At 61.1% G+C, this 23,954-nt stretch overlaps 2 protein-coding genes across 9 annotated transcripts in view; one reads left to right on the forward strand and one right to left on the reverse strand.

Annotated features, from left to right (window-relative positions):
• Positions 1 to 5,862, reverse strand: part of PLK5 (polo like kinase 5 (inactive)) — a 7,711-nt gene extending 1,849 nt beyond the window's left edge. The window contains 13 exon segments of the mRNA XM_028500850.1: positions 565 to 606; positions 609 to 721; positions 1,258 to 1,335; positions 1,586 to 1,670; positions 1,805 to 1,881; positions 2,069 to 2,195; positions 2,326 to 2,524; positions 3,166 to 3,261; positions 3,353 to 3,440; positions 3,561 to 3,690; positions 4,383 to 4,499; positions 4,967 to 5,080; positions 5,746 to 5,862. Coding sequence (XP_028356651.1) covers positions 565 to 606; positions 609 to 721; positions 1,258 to 1,335; positions 1,586 to 1,670; positions 1,805 to 1,881; positions 2,069 to 2,195; positions 2,326 to 2,524; positions 3,166 to 3,261; positions 3,353 to 3,440; positions 3,561 to 3,690; positions 4,383 to 4,499; positions 4,967 to 5,080; positions 5,746 to 5,862 — 1,383 coding nt within the window.
• A 10,306-nt stretch (positions 5,863 to 16,168) lies between these two features.
• Positions 16,169 to 23,893, forward strand: ADAMTSL5 (ADAMTS like 5). Of its 8 annotated transcripts, none has more exons than XM_055081671.1 (13): positions 16,169 to 16,229; positions 17,086 to 17,204; positions 17,312 to 17,413; positions 17,676 to 17,874; positions 17,984 to 18,075; positions 18,318 to 18,378; positions 18,531 to 18,639; positions 19,816 to 19,943; positions 20,255 to 20,366; positions 20,694 to 20,780; positions 20,906 to 21,069; positions 21,243 to 21,587; positions 21,937 to 23,893. In XM_055081671.1, the coding sequence occupies exons 2-13, from the start codon at positions 17,128 to 17,130 to the stop codon at positions 22,423 to 22,425; spliced, it is 1,965 nt and encodes a 654-aa protein (XP_054937646.1). In that variant the 5' UTR covers positions 16,169 to 16,229; positions 17,086 to 17,127; the 3' UTR covers positions 22,426 to 23,893. The 8 variants fall into 8 exon arrangements, with proteins under 8 accessions (XP_054937646.1, XP_054937647.1, XP_028356630.1 ...); XM_055081672.1 differs by lacking the exon at positions 16,169 to 16,229 and having other exon boundaries at positions 16,971 to 17,204; positions 21,243 to 21,441; positions 21,516 to 21,587; positions 21,937 to 22,345; XM_028500829.2 differs by lacking the exon at positions 16,169 to 16,229 and having other exon boundaries at positions 16,973 to 17,204; positions 17,802 to 17,874; positions 21,243 to 21,441; positions 21,516 to 21,587; positions 21,937 to 22,345.
• Positions 23,894 to 23,954: the final 61 nt, after the last annotated feature.

Genomic DNA, 23,954 nt, shown 5'->3' on the forward strand with positions numbered 1-23,954 from the left:
CTGCAACTAGAGAGAGCCTGTGCGCAGCAACGGAGACCCAACGCAGCCAAAAATTAATTAATTAAAAAAAAAAAAAAAAAAAAAAAAGAAGTGTGAGTCTGACCCCTCCTTCCCGCCCTAACCCCAACAGTGGCCTGTGAGGCTCTGTGACTTCATGTCCTCCCCCTCTCCCTGCCATTCCTCAAACCCACCATGCTCAGTCCCATCTCGGGGGCTTTGCACATGCTGTTCCCTATGCCTCAGATGCTGTTCCTGACAGACTCTCTCTCATCATTCCTGTCTCGCCTGAGCGTCACTTCTTCAGAAAGCCCCTCCTTCCACAACCACTCTGTTGAGAGTCATCTCCAGTTCCCCAATCTGTCACCTCACCCGCTTCATTTCCTTCAGAAAACTGCCACCTGAAATCAACTTAGTAATTCATTTGTTTAGCATTGTTCTCCCCCACCAGGCAGTAAGCGCCTGTAGGTGTGCACAGTAGATGTTTAATAAATCTGTGAGGAGTGAATGAAGAAAGGCAGGGAGGAGGGCCTGGCCTCCCAGGGGGATAGGAACTCCACAACTTACCCCCCTGTGGGGCACAGGGCCATGTGGGTGCCATCCCGAAGCAGGACACCACTGCCTCCGTCTGACAATTGGTAGCCGAAGCCATACTTGCTGGAATAATCCACCCACTTGGGGGCCCAGAGGATGGGCCGCTGCTCTCCTGGGGGGTCCCGCATGGCTGGCACAGGATGAAATGAAGTGAGCAGGGGTCCTGGAAGGGGCGGGCGGAAGGACGGCAGAGGCACAGGACATGGAGAGTAAAGTCCAAGGAATAAAAAACCAACTCTTGGGACTTCCCTGGCGGTCCAGTGGGTAAGACTCCATGTTTCCACTGCAGGGGGCACGGGTTCAATCCGTGGTTGGGGAACTAAGATCTCACACGCGGCCAAAAAAAAAAAAGAAAAAGAAAAAACAACTCTTGCCTTGAGCGGGGAGGACTGGGGGGACCCTGGGATCACAGCTGCCTCTGGAAATGAATAAATCTGAAACGCTTGTAAGGTCCAAAACACTGTAGGGCTTTGCTTTATTTCATTAAACATTTTTTGTATTCAAAAATAAAAATCGCTCAAGGCCATGTGGGATCCTAGATTGGATTGCAGAAGAGAAAAAGGGCAATAATGGAAACCCTGGGAAAATCCAGTGGCCCAGGAAGCTGGGCCACAGGAGAAGCTGGAACTCTGTAATACAATCTTCAGCTATTTGTGCTACTCCTACCTGGGGAGCCAGAGTCCAGGCAAAGCTGCAGGTTCCTGATGGCTGCCTCTACCTCCTGCCTCGGGCTCCCCTGGGGCCCTGGGGGAGACAGATCTCTGTGGGGGACAGACAGGCCAGGGCCCCTCCAACCAGCCCCGCCCCAAACTCCCACATCCGGGAAAATCCTATTTTCACCCCAGAAGGATTCCAGACATCATTGTCATTTTACAGGTGGGAAAACTGAGGCCGGGACAGGGGAAGCGATCCTGGCAAGGAAGGATCTTTGCCCCCCACTTCTCGACGCTCACTCCTGCCCACAGCTCCCACCTAGGATGGAGAGTCTGCTCACCCGCCGGGTCGCTGCTGAGGGTCCCCTGGCTGAGCAGGTGGACAGGGCGCCCGGGGCACGGAGCCCCTCCCTCTGACAGGGAGGCCTGGGGAGGGGGCAGCAGGGCTTGGGGGCTCTGGCCTCCCCCCCCCGAAGACCCCCCGGCTTCTCCCTCTACCCGGCCTCCCTGTGAGGATGCCCTCCACATTCCCCACCACGCCCCCCTCCCCACGCCCTCACCTCACTACCGCACTCCATGGAGTCAGGGTCAGGGCCGTCTTCTCCTGGACCTGAGGCCTCCTTAGGAGTGAAGGGGCCTGCAGGAAGCACGAGGATTGGGGTGGGGGGGGTGGCGCAGAGCCTGACCCCATGCAGGGCGGGACCTCTGCCACCGACATCCGCCTCTGCCGTGGCGGTGACATTTCAGAGCAGGTAGGGAGGAGGACAGGTGTGTGAGATGCGGGGCACAGGTAGCAGCAGGTGAGGGGGCGGGGCGGTACTCACGAGGCCTCCGGCACTGGGGCAGCAGCAGCCGGCCCGCCTTCCGGAAGAGCCTGCCCAGAGGCTGGGGGATGGAGAAGATGGGCAGGCTGTGGCGGGAGTGGGGCGGCAGCCGGTCCGGGGTGAAGCCCTTTGGAGTGGAGAGCTGGGCGTCAGCACGCCGCTCCTGAGTACCTGGGCTAGCTGGGGGTCCTGACCCACAGCTGGGTCTGCTGAGACGCCCCAGAGAAGGGCAGCCCCGACCCGCTGACACCCCACACCTGCGTGAAAAAGTCATCCTGCAGCAGGTGGTCCAGGCTGGGCCGCTCGGCCGGGTTGGGTGCCAGCAGGCGGGCGATGAGGCGGCGTGCATTGGGGGACAGATGTGCAGGCTCGGGGTAGCGGCCGTCTCGGATGTTCTGGTACATCTCCGACAAGGGTGCCGCCACGAAGGGAGGGGCGCCAGTCAGCACCATGTACCTGGGCCGGGTCGGGGGCGGGAACCTGGGTGCCTGCTTGCATCTGTCCTGGGCATCCAGGGTTGGCTCACACCTACCTGTGCACACCTGGCCACACCTTCCCACACTTCCTGACTCCGTACCCACGTCACGTCCACTTTCTCATGGCTGCCCTACATCTGCTCCCACCTGGCCATTCCTGTCTGCTCAGGAGACACCAGCACCTGTCTGTACACCTGCCTGCTCCTGGGTTATACCTGGACACACCTGCATAGACCTTTCCAGTTTTAGTTTATGCATGCTCACACCTGTTCAACTCCTGCATATGCCTCATACCTGTACACAGGCCCTCATCTGCCTGTGTATCTGCCACCTGCACACACCTGTCCACACCTCTGTGAACACTCAAAACTGCCATCCCGCCATATGCCCTATTCATACCTGCACGCTCAGATGATGGCAGGTGTGTGCTCCCGCCTGCCCCCCAGCTGCACACACTGGTCCTGTGTTTGCTCAAACCTGCCTGTGCCCCCACTCAACCTCCCCTGTACATGCCTACACCTGTCCTTACCTGCCGGTGCCCGCTCCCACCTGCCCACACCTGGCCCCAGCTGGGCAGTCCTGCCCCCCTTGCCCAGGCCCGGGGCTTCTGGGGCCACTCACATGACGCAGCCCAGAGCCCAGATGTCCGACTGGCAGGAGTGCCCGTTTCTGGACACGACCTCCGGGGCCAGGAAGTTTGGGGTCCCACAGAGCACTCTGGGGGGCATAACGGGGGCTCAGGAAGGCTGGGGCCAGAGCCGGCCCACCCTCACCCACCCAGAGAGCCCGCTCAGAGCCTCCCGGTCACCTGTGGCAGCGGCCTCCCGGACCCAACCTGGTGGCCAGCCCCAGGTCCCCGATCTTCACCTCCATGTTCTTGTTCAGGAAGAAGTTACCTGCCAGGGCGGGGTGCGCGGGGGATAGGAGGGGGAGGAGCATGGCGTGAGGGTGGAATCCCCGTCCTCGCCCCGCCCCCGCCCCCGCCCCCGCCCCCGAGGCCCCTTCCCCGCCCTCACTGAGCTTCAGGTCCCGGTGGACGATGCGCCTCTGGTGCAGGTAGCGCAGGCCGCTGACCAGGCCCCGCAGGTAGTAACGCACCTCAGGCTCTGTCAGCGTCTGCCGCGCCTCCAGCACGTGGGCCAGTGACTGCAGGGGACCGGCAGGTGCAGCGCCAGTGCCGAGGAGACACAGGTGAGCTCAGGTTAGGCGGCACAGTGGGTTCCGGGGCCCAAGAAGGCAAAGGTAAATTCAGCTGGGCCCAGGTGGATGTGGCTGATTGTGGGACAGGCAGAGGTGAGCTCTGAGCCCCAGGAGGAACACAGGAGCTCAGATGGGCCGAGGGGGCCACAGTGAGCTTTTCGGCAAGAGATGAAGCCAAGGTGGGTACATTCTGGGCAAAGGAGAGCTCAGGTGTACTTAAGTGGGCTCAGGGAGTTCAAGGGGTCTATGATGGTACAGCTAAGTCCCAGTGGGTTCAGGAACAGGCATTCCTGTCTGTTGGACATCTGGGCTCTGGGCTGCACCACGTGAGTGGCCCCAAGGGCCCCGGGCCTGGGGAAGGGGGGCAGGACTGCCCAGGTGAGGCCAGGTGTGGGCAGGTGGGGCCTGGCTGAGTGCAGGAGGGGCACAGGTGGGCACAGGTGTGCCGAGGTGAGTCAAGAGAGCCTCTGGGTGGGCAGGTGGGCACAAGAGCATTAAGGGTGAGCACAGGTGGGCCTAGTGTGGTCACAGGTAGAAACAGGTAAGGAGAGACAGACATGGGGGGGGACACAGATGAGCACAGCAGACTGGGGGCGGGGGCGGGGCATGGCTCCCTCTTGGCCCCGCCCCCTGGGCACCTGGCGGCTGCAGTATTCCAACACCATGTACACGTGGTCACGGTCAGCAAAGTGTCCGTGGAAGGCCACGATGTTGCGATGTCGCAGGCGGCTGTGCAGGGCGATCTCGCGCTCCACCTGCGGGCGGGGTCCCACGTGTACACACCCAGCAGGTGCCCACACCCGAGGTACCCATGCCCCCACCGGCGTGCTCCCCACCCCAGGGCAGGGACGTCTCTGCGGACCCGATTTGGTCACAGGGCCCCTGGGCACTGATGCTCAGGGCTTACCTTGTCGCCGGGGCACAGCCGTCCAGCCCCGCCACCACCATGAGGCACCACTTTGAGCGCAAACACGGAGCTGGTGGACATGTCGGTCAGCTTGTAGCAGCGGCTGAAGGCGCCCTGCGGGGCAGGCGATTCACGAGCTCGGGGCACACAGGTGTGGGGACAGATGGCCCCTTCACACACACACACACACACACACACACACACACACACACACAACCCATGCCCCCACCGGCGTGCTCCCCACCCCAGGGCAGGGACGTCTCTGCGGACCCGATTTGGTCACAGGGCCCCTGGGCACTGATGCTCAGGGCTTACCTTGTCGCCGGGGCACAGCCGTCCAGCCCCGCCACCACCATGAGGCACCACTTTGAGCGCAAACACGGAGCTGGTGGACATGTCGGTCAGCTTGTAGCAGCGGCTGAAGGCGCCCTGCGGGGCAGGCGATTCACGAGCTCGGGGCACACAGGTGTGGGGACAGATGGCCCCTTCACACACAGACACACACACACACACACACACACACACACACACACACCCCTGAGACGCACGGATGCATAGCTCACATCCTCATACCTGGATACCCAAGGCAATACAACACACAGAAGTACACGAAGACACACGGACACAGACACACAGACACATCCACACCTGGATATATAGAGCCCACGGACCCTAACACAGTACCCGGACACACGGTACAACGCCCGAACACAGAAAACAGAGACCTATGACACATTCAGACACACACGCACAGGGACGACACAACAGAGCCTGGGTCCGCACCAAGGCTCCAAGTCGCAGAACACTCGGGCGCACACCCACACCCTAGACACACAACCCACAACACAGCGCAACGTGCCCGACACCGGTTCCCGCCACACGATGCACGCAGAACAGCGGGTACATCGCAGACCCGGGCCAGTCCACCCACGCCAGCCCCAAACTCGCGTGGACACGCGACACACGCAGAGACAAAAGCCGGGGCGCACGCTGGCTCCTTTGCGGTCGCGATCGCCCGAACGCGCCCCGCCCCGCCGGGACCCCTGCCCGGCCCGACCCCTCGCCAGCGGACTGGGGGGTGCCGGGGTCCCCACCTTGCCGATCAGCTTCCCGCGCCTGTACACGCGCCCCGAGCTCGGGTCGCGCAGGAAGACGGAGACCAGCGGGCGGCAACTGCGCCGCCGCCGCTGCCGCCGCGGCTCGGGCTCCATCCCTCCCGGGAGCCTGGCGGGCGGGCGCACTGGCGCAGCCTCGGCCGGGACCACCGCGCGCGGCGCTGCTCTGGGGGCCGCGCGCTGCCTGGACGCGTCTTATTGGCCGAGGGGGGAGGGGTGGAGTCCAGACGCTCGGGGCGGCCAGCGCGGGAGGGGGCGGGCGCGTGGGGGCTCTTGGGCGTGCGGGGACGCGGGGCTGGCGGGAGTTCCAGGGACCAGAGCGGCGCCGGCACCCTGCACGCCAGCCCAGCGCCAGTCCCGCGCGCCATCAGCTCGCTTGCTCCTCCAATCCTGCGCCTCCCGCCAAGCTGAGAACTGTCAACGCGCCCATCTCTCTGAGCAGGAGACTGAGGTCAGAGGGATAGTCTCATTCTCTCGAGGCCTCGAGGGGAAGGGTGGGTGGGAGGGAGGGCTTGGCAGGGCTCTCCCCGGAGTGCGCTTGAGATTTGAGTCTAGTCGTCCTGAATACGTGTGACTGTGGGTCCTCCTGGCAGGTGGGTCCCCGGGCCCCATGTGATAACGCACGAGGCTTGATCATCTTGGCACTAGGGAGCCACAGCAGGATTCAGGGAGGTGGGGAGGGGAGTGAAGCCCAGAGGGGCACTGCTGGGTTGGAAGGCTGGCGTATATGATGGACACTCAGTGGTTAGAAGGAGCAGGATCTGGGTACTGATGGACAGACACTGGGGGTTGTGACTCCTGGCTTGGGCAGCCAGAGAGAGGCAGGGGATGGAGAACAAGTGGGCAGGCTTGGGCCCCCCCGGGAACCATGGGAGCATCTCTGAGCTGTTCCCCAGACTCGGTTCCCGGCTCTTTCTTTGTATTGTCTCAAGTCACCCTTTCACCGATTCTGAGATGCAGGAACTGGCCTTGTCCCCATTTTACAGATGAACACACTGAGGCCCAGGGAGGTTAAGTCACTTACCCAGCCAGGAAGGGACAGTGCTGGATGTGAATCCAGGCAGCTGCCTCTGGATGCCTCGGTATTAATCCCCAAAAGTTACATAACACAATGAACGGGGAGGGGTTAGCAGGGCTCCGTGGGGCTGGAATCAGGCCTCGGAATTTTCCAGAGACCAGATTTCGGAGTTCAGCCCAGCCAAGCCACCAGGGATAGGAAACACCTTCTGCGTTGTCACGTGTCTGCCTGGCATGTCAAATGGGGGCACCCAGGGCATGGGGGACTCTGAGGGGGCCCCAGTGCATTGGATGGAGCCATCCTCTGGTACCTTTGTGGGGGGCCGGCCTCAGCACCAGGGCCAAGGATTCCAGGCCAGTGCAGGGGGCCAGCTGGCTGCGGCCGGGGGAGCCCGAGTCCTCTGCTAATGAGAACCGGGTGCGGTGTGACAGAAGGAAGGCAGCTGGGGGGCCCGGGGGTCTGAGCTGTCACATCATTGTCGCCCTGGAATCCACAATGGCAGGCAGGAATCCAGGTCCTTCTCAGTGGCACGCCTCTGCTTCCTGCTAATTCAGGTATTTGTTCAGCACTAGTGCCCAAGACAGACCCGCCCGGCCCTCAGGAAACGGTGGAGAGGAGATCACCCAGAATTAACCAAAGCCGGAGGTCTGGGCGGGTTCTGGAGGCCAACGTCGGAAAGCCAGACCCCTTCCAGGCAGTGGCTTATCCCAGAGGTCGGTGCTCTTCTTAGCCCCGTGTTATAGATGAGGAAACTGAGGTTCAGGAAGAGACATGCAGGCCAGAGCCGCCAGACTGTGGCCAAACCTGGCCTGGAGTGCAGGTTGGTGCGTCTGGAGCCCCTGCCCCCCCAGTACTGCCCCCCATGCCTCTCCTCCGGGGGCTACGGGAGCACAGGAGGAGCCCTCACGCTGCAGTAGGCAGCTGAGCCCACTGGACCCCCAGAAGCCTCCTGGGGGAAAGAAACCCAAAGCTCCTGGCCCAGTGCCTCACAGCAGGGCTGTCAGCTGACACCCTCTGCAGACACCAGCTCTGCCCCCATCTCCCGGCAGCCCGCTGTTTTCCTGGCTGAACCTCCTCCACGGGGCTGGGGAGCCATCCCATTCCCAGCCTGCGCCCCCTCGAGCAGGGATGCCCTCCCCCAGCACTCTAGAATGGAAAAACTTTATAGTAAAAGGAAAACCTTAGATGTTCATAGCAGCTTTATTCACAACAGCCAAAAGGTGGAAACAGTCCGGGTGTCCATCGACTGATGAGGGATAAACAAAACGTGCTCCACCCATACAGTGGAATATTATTCAGCCTTAAAAAGGAAGGAGGTTCTGACACTTGATACAATGTGGATGGACCTTGAGGACATCATGCCCAGTGAGAGAAGCCAGACACAGAAGGACACGCTGCGTGTCATTCCACTCACAGAAGGTCCTAGAGGAGTGACATCCAGAGAGACAGGAAGTAGATGGTGGGGGCCAGGGGCTGGGGGAGGGGCGGGGAGTCAGTGTTTCATGGGGACAGAGCTTCAGTTTGGGAAGATGAGAAAGTTCTAGAGATGATGGTGGGGGTGGTTGCACAACCATGTGAATGTGCTCAGTGCCACCGAGCCGCGCACTTAAAAATGGTGAAGATGGTGAATTTTGTGTGATTGTATATTTTGCCACAATCAGAAAGTGAAAACCATTTTAGCTCCCCTACCCCCCAAAAAACCACAGGCTTAGGGAGCTAATACCCCCATTTTACAGATGAGCAAACTGAAGCCTAGTGTGTGTAGCAAGCACAGGATCGCAGTTTTGCAAAGGGGCAGGCGTTGAGGGGGGAACTCAGTGGGGCTGCCTGGCCCTCCCATGCCGACCCCTGCCCAGGGCTCAGGAGGCCGGGGTGGTCGTGGGCTGGAGCCCCAGCCTGGCCGCGCAGTCCCCTGCGCCCCCGTGCTCCAGGCCAGAGGCTGGATTTGTCTCCAGTCTGTTCTTTCCCTGACCTGAGATAACTCCCCAGACTCAGCAGATTTCCCAGGAGAAGGGCTGGGGAGCCTCGCTCAAAATACCTGCCGCAGGTGGAGGGGGCGGCTGCTGAGGCAGCGGTCGGGCGGGACCCTGGGGGGCCTCCCTCGGGAGGCTGGCGGGCGGGCTGGGTGCCGGCTCCGCGGTGGTGCAGCCCCCTCCTTCCAGAACTGGGGCGGGAGCAGGCGGGCAGGCGTGACTCAGCCCAGCTCCTGGGTCCCTCTCCTGCCTCCTGGACTTTGAAACACAGTGGACTCCCTGCTGCCCGTCTGTACTCGGGAGCCCTCGGCCAGACCTCGCAGGTCCCCAGGGACGGGCCCCGTGAGCAGAGCAGGCGGGGAGGCCACCTCGTGACTGCGGTGCCCACTGCCTCAGGACCGGCCCAGCTGGGGCTGTGGGGACCTGGGTGCCACGTTCCCTGAGCTTCCATCCTCCGGGAACAAACCTTGCCCCTTGCCTCTTCCGCCTCTCAGCACCCACTGTCACTGGCTCCTTCTAGAAGCTCTGTCCCCTCGTGTCCTCTGGGACACCTCTCTGTAGGCTATTCTCCCACCTTTCTTGTTACATCTTTTTGGTTCTCCTTTGAGGCTCCTCCTCCTCCCGGTGCCAAAGACTCAGTTCAGAGCCCCCCGCATCCCCTTTGTCTACTCCCTCTCGCTGATGTGGTCCAGGCCAGCAGGAGACTGACACCGGCAGCTTGTCTCTCCTCCCCTGTCTTAGTCCAGCCTCCGCCAAAAGCAGACCCTGAAGCAAGGGTTTAGTGCCGTGAGTTGATCTGAAGAGCAGGACTGAGGGGAGGACGAGGGGCGCCCTGGCATCCGGCCCCCGTTGGCCGGGGCCTCCACCTTGGACATTAATTGTCTTGCACACCCAGCTTGGAATGGCTCCCATACATGGTCCAACTGCAGCTCGGAGAGCGACGGAGTGAAATGTGGGACAGGAAGGTATGTGGGTGGGGAGCTCTGAGGGGCCTGATGCCCCCCCAGAGTGGAACAGAGCCTGGGCTCAGCCACTCCAACTTCTCCCCTTTGACCCATGACACTAGGACACATGTCCACAGCCAGGGTGTGGGGCGGCACACAGGGTCAGGGAGGGGAGATCCAGAGTGCAGTTTTGGGGACGTTGCCTTCAAGATGCCTGGCAGGGGAGCCCAAGGATGATCCAGAGGAGGAGATGGAACTGAAGACACCACATGGGGCCTCCCTGGCACAATGCTCAGGACCAGCCAGGGCCCTGGGTCAGGAGCTTTAAGGACAGCTATGGCCAGGTCGGGCCAAACACGATGTGTTTGGGCCCTCAGAGGCTCACAGAACCAGGGGCTGGCTGAGAGCTGGACTCAGGGCATGCTGTGGGGCTCAGGGACAGTCCAGCCTCTTCCTGACAGCAAGAAGCCTTCCAGAACCAAATCGATCACATCCAAAGCCTGCTAGTGGGCCCCCATGGCCTTCCCACACACCCACTCGCTCACCCTGGCCCAGCCACCCTGGCCTCTCTGTTGGTCTGAGAACCCATACCAAGCTCATCCCAACCTCAGGGCCTTTGCACATGCCATTCTCGCTGCCCAAAGGGCTCCCCACCCCCCAGTTTTTGTCCAGGAGCTCCTTCTAATCTTCTGGGACCCAGGCAAGGGCCCCCCACACCCTCTGAGTCCCTCTGCGGTACCCTCACAACCTGTAATCATGCCATTTCCTTGCTAGTTCGCTGACTTCTCCCCTACAGGACTGGGGCTCCATGGAAGAGACAGTTGTGCATTTCCTTGCTATGTCCCGTGTAGGTGCTGACCCACTTGCTGGGGGGCCTTGGGAAAGTCCGAACCCTCCCACAGCTGCCTCAGACCCTGCCTGCTGGGTGGGCATCCTCAGGGTCCTGAGTGGGTGCTGCCCCTCCGAGTGGACACTCTTCCCCCAGTGTCCTCAGCTGGATGCCTTCTCAACCTCTGTTTGGGGACATTGATTGACTCCAGTGCATGCAAAGTACTGGGTGCCATCAGAACCAGCCAGATTTCCACAGGAATAATCTGTATTTCATCTGCTTGGGTCTTTTGAGCAATTATGAGAGAAGCAGCTCAATGTCATGTGGGCTCCTGGATGAGATCCTGGAGCAGAAAAAGGAAATTAGTTGGGGAAAAAAAAAACCAAAGCAGCAACTTGTGGAATCCAAATAACGTTTGGAATTTGGTCAATAGTGATGGTAATTACTAATATTATCAATTAGTAATCATAATATACCAACGTGAGTTCCTTAGATGTGACAAATAGTCATTGTTTCCTATGACTGTTGTAACAAATTAACACAAACTTGGTGGCTTAGGAAAGCATACATTTATCACCTCACATTCTGGAGGTCAGAAGTCCTAAAATCCAGGCGTGGGCAGGGCGGGTCCTTCCGGAGGCTCCAGGGCAGCATCGGTTCCGCCTTTTCCAGCTTCTAGAGGCGCCGCATCCCTGGCTCGCGGCCCCTCCGCCATCCTCACAGCCAGCAGCGCAGCATCTCCCGTCTCTCTCTGCCTCTGACCCTCCCGCCTCCCTCTTATAAGGACCCTGTGATGATGCTGGGGCCCCCGGGGAATCCAGGGACCTCCCCATCCCAGGGGCCTTAATCCCACCTGCAAAGTCCCCTCTGCCCCGTGAAGTGACACGTCACAGGTCCCAGGACCAGGACACGGACATCCTGTGTGTGTGTGTGGGGGGGGGTGTGACATTACACTACTGATGACAAAGGATAGACAGAAACTTGCTGTCATATCTTTGCAACTTTCTGTAAATCTAAAATTATTCCAAAATAAAAATTCTCTTTAAAAAAGAGAATTAAAAGACTACAATAAATTAAAACCTTAAAGGCAGTAACTCAAACTCACCCCAACCCCCGCCCCCCTGCCGAGATCATCGTGCTCAACCATGAGGGTTTATTCCTGTCCACTTCCTGTCTGAGTTTATGCTAACATAGGTACTTTTCCTTTTATATAAATGGCATCAGATCATGCATAACTTTTCCTTCTCACCTGACACTTCTTGCCGTTTCTGAATAACCTTCCCATGCTCCCGGTCCCCACACTATGCGAGGCCCCTGCCCCCTCTGGCCTCATGTTCACTGCTCTCCAGCTACCCAGGCCTCCTCACTGGGCTGGTCCTCACCCTGCTCCTCTGGCCCCCTGGCCTTTGCACGTGCTGTTCTGTCTGCCAGGAACACCCTCTCCCTCACACCCTCTTCCGTCCGGTTCCCCTTCATTCTCCAGGTCCTGCCTCAAGCATCTCCCCACTCAGGCAAGTCCCCCCAACCCCCTGCCTCAAAAGGAGCTCAGGACACCCATTCGGATGTGACTGTGAAGCTATCCCAGGCCCTCCAAATCTCACTGTGTGTGACTCTGCCCCTCTGCCCCCCAGCATCCCGACCCATGAGGCGGGGGTGAGGATTCCTCTCACGGGGGCAGCTGGGGATGTCACATCAGATATGGAGGCCTCCAAGGTGGTGGTGATGCGTAGAGGTGAAATACTCCATCACAGGATCAGTGGCCTAAGAAACAGGACCTGTCCGGGGTGGGTGAGGGTGATGAAGAAGATGCTGTTCCCTATTAGAGAGGACCTCCTGATAACAAGTCACAGAAACTCCAAATTGCTAAAGTGAAAAATAATGGATGGATGGCTTCAGGTGCAGCTTGATCCAGGGACTGAAACAACCGTCTCAGAAATCTCGCCCTTTCCGCTTCCTGCTTCTGTTGGCTTCTCCCTGGGGTGGAGAAAACTACCATCCCAGCTGACATGGGCGACCCTGGCCATGGTGGGTCCCCGATCCTGCTCCATTCATGCTCATGACCAGGGACAGCTGGGCAGCTCCAGAGACCCGGGTTCTGGGGTTGCAGGACCCCTCCCACCCCATCTTCACAGGAGACTGGAGTATCCTGTGGACCGCGTGCCCAGGCCTGAGGGATCGTGGGAGGCCATAGGGAGTTGGGGAGGGGGGCAGGGGGAGGCTCAAGGCTGTGATACCACAGAGGGAGCCTAGGCTGACCCACATCCATCAGGACTCATGTCCACTTGGCCTGATCCTGTCCAGGCCCAGCGTCAGGGATGGGGTCCAGGCCGGAGCTCAGCGTAGGGGGACCCTGCCGACCCCTGGGCCTGAGTTCAGACCAGGGCATGAGTTGTGGGGGGTGAGATGCCACCACACCTGGAGCCTCCAAACCTCACAACCACCCCTCCACCTGCAGCAGGTATTTCGAGCTGAGCTCTCCGCCTCCTCTGGGGATCTGCTGAATCCAGCTGAGTTATCTCCTGCATGGGGGTGGGAGGCTGGAGACCTGCAGGGCGACAAAGACTGGGGAGAGGGGGCATGGGTGGGTACAGGACTCCACACCTTCACCCCAGCCCCATGTGGCCATCCCATAAGCGTTAGGGCCCCCATGCGGGGCACAGTGCCTACTGTATGCGCTCCCTGCAGGACCCAGTGCCTGCTGTGTATTGTCCCTGCAGGGCACAGGGACTGCTGTATGCACTTTCTACAGGACTCAGTGCCTGCTGTATACACTCACTGCAGAGTACAATGCCTGCTGTAGACATTCTCTGTAGAACATGGTGCCTGCTGTATGCACTCCTTGTGGGACATAGTGCCTTCTGTATACCCTCCCTGCAGGGTGCAGTGACTTCTGTATACACTTTCTATAGGCTACATTGACTGTTGTATACACTCCTTGGGAGGTTCAGTGTCTACTAAATGCATTCCTTGCAGGGTGCACTACCTACTGTATACACTCCCTGCAGGGCCAAGTGTCTACTGTATGCATGTCTAGGATGCAGTGACTGCTGCATACATTGCCTGCAAAGCATAATGCCTGCTGTATATGCTCATGCAGGACACAGCGCCTGCTGTATGCATTCTTTGCAGAGCACAATGCCTGGTATATACACTCCTTGCAGGGTACAGTGCCTTCTGTATACCTTCCTGCAGGGCACACTGCCTGCTGTATGCACACCCTGCATAGCGCGGTGGACTGGGGCTTAGGGCATAAGGCACATGGTGGGGGGGCGGTGCGGGGGATGAGATTGTCCACTTGGTGGCGCTCCTGGCCAAGCCTGATTTCTTTCTGATGCCGCCCAGGCCCCAGGCCCCAGCTCAGCACACAGTAGCTGCTCTGCAGAGGGTGCCTGCCCTCACCATCCCCCTCTCTCTCCTGCCCCTCTCTCGAGTCCTGTTCCCCCAGGCTGAACCTTGTCAAGGTCACTGCCTTCATTGATGCTGACCCGCTGGCCACTGGTCCATGCTCTATCCTCATCTTACCCACTCAGGCTGCCCCTTCTCCTCCCGGAAACCCATCCTCTTGCGACCTTGGGGGACCCCATGCCCACCCCGGCCTCTGACACTCAGGCCCCAGTCTCCGTTCTGTCCATACTCTCACCCCATGACCTCATCGATGACTCCAAACACCCCTGTGTGCAAAGGATGCCCACATGTCCATCTCCAGCCAGACGCGGCCCCTGGACTCCCAGCCTCTCCTTGACTCACCCTAGACCCATCCTCAGGTGACCTCCGGACTTGTGCCTCCCCACCCCGCAGGGAATGGGGCGCCTCCCCTCACTGGCTGCTCAGCCAAGCTCCCACCTGCCTCCTCCCAGTGCCTCCCCCATGGGATCTGTCCCAAGGCCTGCAGACTCCACTCCCAAACAGCTGGGAGCCACCCAGTGCCCTCCCCACCCCCCACGCCCCCAGCCCAGCCCCTGACCCCAGCATGCCTGCCACTGCCTCCCCACTGCTTTCCAGGTCCCCTGTCCTGCCCCCATGACAGCCAGAGGCAGCTGTTCCCAAACCAGAGCACCCCCTCCCACCTCCCATGGCTGCCATCCCCCTGGCCCCTCTCTGACCACATTCCCACCCCCAGGCTGGCTACTGGCTCCACCCACCCCAACCTTCCCACTGTCCCTATTCCCTTTTCCAGCCTCAGGGCCTTTGCATGTGCTGTTCCAGGCAGACTGGGCTGCCCTTCCCCCACCTCCCTGAGGCAATGACCTCCTGCGTGAGGGCCTTCCTGGCCCCCCACCCCATCTGCAGTGGGCTTGGGTTATTATTGCAGAAAGTCCTGATGGGAAGGTAGCATGGTGCCCTCATAGAGCACTGTCTCCCCTCACTAGCCGGATTCACAGCTGTAGCGGCACAAAGTAAATGCTCAGTAAGTGTTGGATGAATGAATGGCGTTGGATGGCCCTGCCTTGAGCTGCTCCAGGCTGGGGGACAGACAGAGCTGGACCGGCGGTACGTCCTCCCTGTGGTCGGGGCTGGAACACCCCACTGCGGGCTCCCAGGAGAAGCGGGCACTCAAGCTGAGCCTGGGCCGAGCCCAGGGAGCAGAAGAGCTGTCCACCCATCGCCCCCCTTGGTGCCCCCATCTCCTCAACCCGCTCGCCAGGCAGCATCCTGGGGCCACAGCTAGGAGCCAGGGGAGGGGGCGAGCGGAGGGCGCCTGCTGCGTCCCTGCTTGGGCGGGGGATGAGGGGTGGGCGGGGGGCGCGCAGATGCTAAACCGGGGAAAGGGCTGATGGTGGGGAGCCCTGGGCAACCTGTCCTTGCCCGTTCACGCAAAGAGCTGAGATCCACCTGGAATTGTCGCTGTGGAGACCCCCGCCGGCCCCATTGCCCGGATGGGGAACTTGAGGTCGGGGAGGGTGGGGCCACAGTCGCGTGGGAGGGGGACCTTCTGGACCCGGGTCTAGCTGCGAAGCCACGGCTTGCAGCCTGGGGCCGGGAAGGGAGGGCGGGAGGCGGGAGGCGGGGTGGGGCGCGTCCTCTGGTGACAGCAGCGCCCGGGAATGCGCCGGGCTGGGAGGGGGCTCCCCGCCCCCCACGCCAGGCCCCTGGGACTGAGCTTCTCCCCAGTGCTCTGGGGCCCTGCGCTGGGGGTGGTCGGGACCTGGGGCGGGAACCCTAGGACCTGAACCCAGGCGCGCGGGTTCCTGAGTAGGGTGACTTTGAGGGAGTGGTAGAGAGAGGGATTTGGGGAGGGGTCGTGGCCAGGACAGGGAACCTTCGTGGGGACGCGATCTGGGCGTCGGTGGGGAGAGGGCAGCGCCCTCCTGGAGCCTCAACAGGGCGACCTAGGTTCGCTCACATTCCCGGGCCCTGAGCGCGGCGCCCGGAATAGCAGCCCCGAGGTGGGGGTAAGGGCGGTCAGTCCCCGCGTGGCTCCCCCGCCCTGGGCTTCCCAAGGTCACCGGGACGCGGACGGTCGGACACGGCGCGTGCGGAGCAGTCCCCTGCCGCAGATCGGCGCCCGGGCGCGCAACGGCCGCGCGGGGGCGCACGGCGCCGCCGCCCCTCTGGACCCCGGCCGGGGCGCGCCCTGGGAGGCCGGGTGGGAGGGGCCGCCCCGGGCTCCCCCCGCCCCTCCTCGCGGGCCCCGCCGCTTCCGCTCGCCCACGGGCCGCCCGGGAGCCTGGACGCGCCGCCGGGGCTCTACGTAGCCGGTAAGTCCCTCTCCCTACCCCCCACTATCCCGGCCGCAGTCTTCTCCCCGCCCCTAAGCTGAGGGGTGACGGGGCAGCAACCCCCAGGGTGGGAGAAAGCTCATCCCCACTTCCTCCTGGGGAAACTGAGGTCCAGAGGCGTGGCTTGCCCTGAGATCACCCCGAGGGTCAGGACTGCAGCCTAAACGGGGGGTGTGTCCTGCTCCTCGGGCGGGGGGCTCTGGAGAGTGGGAATGGCGATCCCTCAAGCTCCTCATTTTGCATCACCTAGACCCCCGCCCCACAAGCCAGTGCTAAGAGGGGAGCGGGTGTCCCAGGGTCAAGCCCCCTCCCCTGCCTCTGCTCTCCAACCCGGACTTCTTCCTGCTTCCTGGGCCAGCCAGGGCTCGGGTTCAGAGATTCAGCCAGCCTCACAGCTCTGGTCAGAGCGGGGGGACCCCCAGGTTCTCAGCATCTGGAGCCACCTTGGCCCCAGACCCATGGTGCCCCAGGTTTGAATGTCAGAGCCAGGAGAGCCTGATACCCAGGGACACTGCTGCTCGAGAACATCCAGTGGGGCCCTGCCTTCCCCCATCCGCTGCCCGGGACCTCCAGGACTGGAGCCCTCTAGCATGGCCTCCGTGTCCTTTGGGCACTGCTGACCGCTGGGCTCCCTGGCCCTAGCCCGCTACTTTCTCCACCAATGCCATGGTCATGGGGAGGGTGGAGATGGCAAGTGACTTCATTCTTCCCCTGACAGATGGGGAAACTGAGGCCCAGGGAGGCAAAGCCTCCCAGCCACCCTCTCCCCCGCCCCCACACGGCCGCCTCCTTCTTCCCTGCGTCACCCTCATTGGCGGCCCCTTTCCCTCTGCAGGCGGCTCTGGGGCTCCATCCCACACCCTCTCCACATGAGGCCATGAGGCACCCACTGGACCAGGGCCAGGTCACCCTGCCCCGTCCCGCCCCCCATCCAGGAGCTCCTGGCTGCTGCAGGTCTGGGAGCTGAGGGGGCCCTGGAGGCTGGGGCCCGCCCGGGGGTGGGGTGGGGGGAGCTCTGCCAGGCACCAGACCCAGCCACCACCAGCCACACCCTCTGCAAGGTCCCATAGAATCCTGGACTGTGCCCAGCTGGTCCCCACTGCACAGATGGGGAAACTGAGGCGGGGGGAAGAGGAGCACCTGGCCCCTGGCCACACCGGAAGGTAGGAGCAAAGATGGTGGGGAGAGTGGGGAGGGCCCTAGGACCCTGGAGACACCTGTGCACGCTCCTGGACCGATTCCTTCCATCATCAGACGCTGAATGAGCACCTACTACGTGCATCATAGACAGTAAACAACTAATAATAATTATTTGAGTTTTCTCTCTCCAGACCGGGCTCTGTGGCCCCCGTTTTCCTCACCTAATTTGATGAACCCCTCAAAACTCTCCTATTAGGTGGGCTCTATTATGACTTTATTTTTCAGAGATGAGAAGGGAGGCTCAGAGAGGTTGAGTTACTGTCCAAAATCACACAGCCAGTCAGGGAAGAGCTGGGGTGCAACCCCTGGCCTGCTGGCCCCCCCACTGCTGCGCCCCCTCCTCTCCCCCAGACCACGCCCCCTCCGGAACCTCCTGCTCCTGCTGTGGACCCTCCTGAACTGTGGTTTGGGGGGCAACGCTCAGGTAAAGGGGGACATGAGCCCAGGGGGCAGCGGGCATGGGAACCCGGCTGGCAGTGTGGGGGCCACCAGCCTCCCTTCCAGGCTGACTCTGCCTCTATCTCCCCAAGTAGGGTCCGGGTGAGTGGACTCCATGGGGTTCCTGGAGCCGCTGTTCTAGCTCTTGCGGGCGAGGGCTCTCCGTGCGCAGCCGGCAATGCATCCGGTGAGGAGGCTCCTGGGACTCGGCTGGGTGGGATGGGAGGGGGTCCCTGCCCCTCCTCTCCTGTCAGGCTGGCCCAGCCCCTGGCCGCACCCTCAGCCTGCCCACACATGCTGTGCCTTTTAATCCCGCTAATCCAGCTGGAATGTGGGTGGGGTTAGCGGGGGTGGATGGGTGGGCAGGCTGGCTCTGGGGAAGGGTTTCTGGAGGTGCTGACCGCAGTCTGGCCACCCTGCTCCTCGAAGGTTTCCCAGGGAAGTGCTGTGCTGGGGGGACACCCACGAGTACCGCCTCTGCCAGCTGCCCGTAAGTTCTATCCACCCACCCCCCAGACTGAGTTCTCCCTGAAGCCCTCCTGCTTCCCCACTCATGCCCCCAGATATCCTTGCCACCATGCCAGATTCTCTGGGCATCCCCGGGGCTGTCCCAGCCTCTGCTCCACCGATCTCTGTCCCCAGGAGTGTCCCCCAGGGGCCGTGCCCTTCCGAGACCTCCAATGCGCCCTCTACAATGGCCACCCTGTCCTGGGCACCCAGAAGACCTACCAATGGGTTCCCTTCTACGGTGGTGAGTAGCCTATGCTCCAGTTAGTCCAGCTCTCTCAGAGCTGGCAGGGAAAAGTGCCTGCTAAGAAGGAAGGGGGACTTGGAGGGGTGCAAGAAAGGGGCATTGGCACTGGGGCTTTGAGGGATATGTAGGAGTTGGTGAAGTGAAGGGTGGAAAGCAAGTGTGAGTTGTGAAGAGGGGCAGAAGGAGGCAGGGTCTATTCTGCACAGGGTCGAACACCAAGCTGAGGATTTACTGGGAGCTGTATCCAGAGGCCAACATTTCTCAAACTTACACCAGTAGCAGGAAATATTGCTGCACTGAGCTGAAAATAGCGAGTTATATAATTGTGTGCCTGGGGCAGTGCGCCTCCAGATTTAAGGGAAACAGGCAGCTTCAGACGCCACGGTGGGGGTAGACACAGATAAGAAAATCCTAGAATGGAGAAAGTTCCAACCGTCAACCTCACAGATTTTTTTTTTCCTTCACCCTAAGAATTGGCGGAAACTTGCCGTGATTTCACCCCCGCAGGGGCCCGCCAGGGTCAGCTCAGGCTCTATTCCAGGCTGGGTCTCCCAGCCAGACTCAGGGAGTCGGGAGCCAGAGGGAGCCTGAGCAGGGGGAGCAGGGATCAGGTCTGTGGGCCTGGGGTGTGGTCAGACTGTCCATTATGCCCCACTGCCAGGCAGAGGGGTAAACTGAGTCCCAGGGAGGACCAGCAACATACCCAGGCTATGCAGGACTCAGTCAGAACTGGACAAATACTTTTGGGGGGGCACCTGCTGGGTGCAGAGCCCAAGTGCCGAGTGAGTTCTGCCCACCTCTGTACCCCAGAGCCTAGAACATTGTCTGGAAAATAGTAGGTGCTCGATGAGTGTTTGTGGAATGAACGTATGGAAGAATGAGTGAAGAATGGGTGATGATGTTAATAGTGGGCCCCTAATATTAGGACTTAACATGAATGAATGAATGAATGAATGAGTGCAGGCCCAGGATACTTGCCTGGGACAGTCCCAGCGAACGGGAAGCAGAATGCCTAAGTTCCAGTCCTGGCTCTGCCTCAGCCTCCATGTGTGGCTTTGGCTGAGTCTCTGGGCCTCATCTGCCCAAGAGGATGGCTGCCTGAGGGGAGACTGGCAGGAAGGGGGCTGGAACTCAGATATGTCCCCCACTCCCACCGACTCCTCCCATCCCCAGCACCCAACCAGTGCGACCTCAACTGCCTGGCGGAGGGGCACGACTTCTATCACAGCTTCGGCCGTGTGCTGGACGGTACCCCCTGCAGCCCGGGTACCCAGGGACTCTGCGTGGCTGGCCGCTGCCTGGTAAGAACTCCAGGCCCTGCCCCCATCCCCGTCCCTTCTAGGTTCCACCCGGCCTCTTCCCTCCAGGCCCCGCCCCCAGACCCCATTCACTAAGTTCCTGGTCCCGCCCTCTTCCATAGGCCCCGCCCCCTACCGAGTCCCCGACCTTCCCTGCCCCACCTATCAGTAGGCCTCATCCCCAGCCTCCTCCCACTAGGGCCCGCCCCCCAGGTTCCATCCTTTTAGTTCTTGGTCCTGCCTTCTTCCATGGGCCCCAGCCCCTCGACGGCAGGGGCCGTCTGACAGCGCGCGTGCCCTCCCCACCCCTTCAGAGGGCCGGCTGTGACGGTTTGCTGGGTTCGGATGCCCGCGAAGACCGCTGCGGCCGCTGCGGCGGCGCCAACGACTCGTGCCTCTTCGTGCAGCGCGTGTTCCGGGATGCCGGTGACCGCCCTCCCCGTCCTCGCGCTCTCCCAGAGCGGGCCCTTTAAGACGTCCCGCGCTGATTGGGCAGTCTTCGGCCCAGCCCCCCTCGCTCATCATTCTGATTGGTCTTTGCCAGATTGTCCCGCCCTTCCCAGAACAGACGGGGTTTAACTCTTTTGCTGCCGCACTTAAGTGATAATCATCGTAACTCCAATCCTTTAGGAAGCGTTTTCGGAGTACCAGAGCCTTGGCTAACCTTCTTACCGCAGTATCCCACTTAATCCTCAAATCATCCTTCAAATACAACCCACCTGCTCCCCAACGCCCTCCTTCCCTCCCGCCCAGGTGCCTTCGCTGGGTACTGGAACGTGACCCTGATCCCTGAGGGCGCCAGGCACATCCGCGCCGCCCACCGGAGCCGGAACCACCTGGGTATCGCAGGGTCCGAGGGAGGAGGTGCCCTGCTGGCCGCCCGAATCCAGCGGAAAGGCGGGCAACAGGGTCGGGAGGCGGGCGGGGCCGCTTCCGGGGAGCCCGGGCTGACCCTTCCCTTGCAGCGCTGATGGGGGACGACGGGCGCTACGTGTTCAACGGGAACTGGGCGGTCAGCCCTCCCGGGACCTACGAGGCAGCGGGCACCCGCGTGGTCTACACCCGCGTCACAGGGTCAGAGGAGACGCTGCGCGCCGCCGGGCCCACCTCCGAAGACCTGCTCCTGCAGGTGCGGGCGGGCCTCTGAGAGGACGTCTGGGCGTGTGGGGTTAAAGAATCCGTTGGGAAGCAGGGGTCGGGGCGGGGAAGGGCTGGGTAGAGTGTGTGTTGGGGGACGCTGGGCCATCAGGTCCGAGGGCAGCTCTCTAGTATGTGACACCCCCCCCCACCCCCGCCGCCCAGGTCCTCCTGCAGGAGCCCAACCCCGGCGTTGAGTTCGAGTTCTGGCTCCCCCGGGAGCGCTATGGCCCCTTCCAGGCGCAGGCTCAGGCCCAGGGCTGGTCCCTGCGGCAGCCGCAGCCTCGGGAGGTAGATCCTCGGTCCCCTGACTCTCCCGCTGCCCCCACTGTTATCCCCCCACGGACCCCAGGCCACACCCCAGGTGAGCTGGGGACAGCCTGGGCGGGGGCGAGCAGGGAGGCAAAGCCTGCGCCCCTGACTGCACTGCCCCCGCAGACCCCTGCCCACCCTGCCCTGACACCCGCGGTCGTGCCCACCGGCTGCTCCACTATTGCGGCAGCGACTTTGGTGAGAGGCCCTTGACCCCATCCCTCACCTGGCCCCTAATTGACCTGAACTTGACCCCTATCCAGCGGACCTCTGACCCTGGTCTGACTTCGCCTTTCACTCCTTGACCTGCCTCCAGCTTGACCCCTCCTGACCCTCATTTGACTCCCTGATCTGATCCTTTGCCCTAATCTGACTCCTAACCCCTCACTGATCCCTGAGCTGACCCCTACCCCAGGCCTCAGCTGACCACAGTCCCCAAGGGCCCCCAATGCCCCACCTGACCCCCAGTTCCCTCGTCTGGAAAGGGGTGTGTGGATGGGCCCCGGGGTGGAGCGTCCAGCCGGGCTCAGCACCACCCTGCCCGCAGTGTTCCGGGCCCGCGTGCTGGGCCGCGTCCGGCAGGCCCAGGAGACCCGATATGAGGTGCGGGTGCAGCTCATCTACAAGAACCGCTCGCCACTGCGGGCCCTCGAGTATGTGTGGGCGCCGAGCCACTGCCCCTGCCCATCACTGGCCCTCCATCGGGACTACCTGCTGGCGGCCCGGCGCCTCATCAGCCCCGATGGCACTCAGGACTGGCTGCTGCTCCCCCATGCTGGCTACGCCCGGCCCTGGAGCCCCGCCGAGGACAGCCGTGTGCGCCTGGTCGCCAGACACTGCCCCCTCTGAGCCCCTGGACCAGACCTCTCCACACACGGCTGACCAGGCTCAAAGTCAGCATATTTCCCCTCTTGCCATAGCTTCCAGGGAGCTCAGAACTATCTCCCACCTGCAGCTCTGTGACTCCGCACCACACACACTCAGACACCCCTGCACTCAGTCAGAGCCACTGTCGGAAGCAGGCACGCACTGGTGAGGATACACTAAATGTACTCTTTAGCTCTGATTTCCTCTCTCACCCTGGCTGCCAGGAAACTCATAGCTATTTTACTCTCAGAGACTCTGTGTCTGCTTTTATTCCCCTTGCCTCACACTCATTTGCTGGGAGACACTATCACACACAAGCATGACCCCGACAAAGACATGCCTAAGGAGACCTTGTAATGTATCCATTTCCCCTCTTGCCCTGGCTACCAGGAAGCTCACCACTGTTTAACCCCCTGACAGTCTGTCTCTCCCTTCTCATTGTCACTTAACACACGCACCCTCACGTATTCAGAGACACTGTTACAAACAGGCATGACCCCCTAGAAAACATGCCTACCTAGGCACTGTAACGTACCAATTTCCCCTTTTGCCCTGGCTACCAGGAAGTTCAGAGATAATCTTGACACCCCTCTTTTATTCTTTTTTTTTTTTTTTTTTTTTTTTTTTGCAGTACGTGGGCCTCTCACTGTTGTGGCCTCTCCCATTGCGGAGCACAGGCTCTGGACGCGCAGGCTCAGCGGCCATGGCTCACGGGCCCAGCCGCTCTGAGGCATGTGGGATCTTCCCAGACCCAGGCATGAACCCGTGTCCCCTGCATTGGCAGGCGGAGTCTCAACCACTGCACCCCCAGGGAAGCCCCTCCTATTTAATTTTTACAAGCACTTTTTTTTTTTAACAAGGGCACCCCATTTTCACATACTTGGCTGCAGACACTTCAGGATGCCCTGTTAGTCAGATCCACAGCCACGTTGTCACCACCTGTACACACGCGATCACGTGCACCTCGTCCCCTCCTCCTCCTGGTCCAGCCCCCACCTCCTCTCACCGTTTCTGACACTGGGGCAACCGTGAAGATGGGGAATATAAGAGGATGGGGGAAGGCGGGACTTTCTGAGGTTCCAAGCCTCTTCCCGATGCCCCTTGGGGCCACATATTCCTCTCAGGCCATTCAGGGGGCCCCCTCCCCACCCCCGAGCAGAGCAGGCAGGTCAGAGCCCCCACCCTCAGCGTGTGCCCTGTCCTCATGTGTCCTGAATGTAGTCTCCTCATAGATTCTAGAGCCAGGAGGCCAGGCCTAGATCATGTGTGGATTGGAAGTGTCGGTGGGGTGTCACATAGTCACCCAGCAAACCCCTTCTGCCTCCCCATCCTGAGTGGGGTGACTCACACCGTCACCTGGGACAACCTGCTCGTCTGTACCATCTGTGGTTGTATCTTCCTCTGGGGCGCGGAATGGTGGGAGTGTGCAAGGGGTGCTGGACATGTGGGTCTCAATGGACTTGGCCGCTGACCTCAGGCCAAGCCCTGCCCCTCTCTGGGCCTCAGTTTCCCCATCTGTGTATACCCTTTCAGCCCCTCCCAGCCCTGACCTTGGGAACCTCACTCTTCCAGACTCCTTCCCTAGCCCTTCTGTTCATTTGTGCATTCCTCCAAAGAATTTTTCTTTTTCTTTTTTTTTTTTTTTTTTTTTTTTTTTTTTGCGGTACACGGGCCTCTCACTGTTGTGGCCTCTCCCGT

Source organism: Physeter macrocephalus, chromosome 2 (genome assembly GCF_002837175.3).
Source record: "Physeter macrocephalus isolate SW-GA chromosome 2, ASM283717v5, whole genome shotgun sequence".
In the NCBI taxonomy this organism is placed as follows: Eukaryota; Metazoa; Chordata; class Mammalia; order Artiodactyla; family Physeteridae; genus Physeter; species Physeter macrocephalus.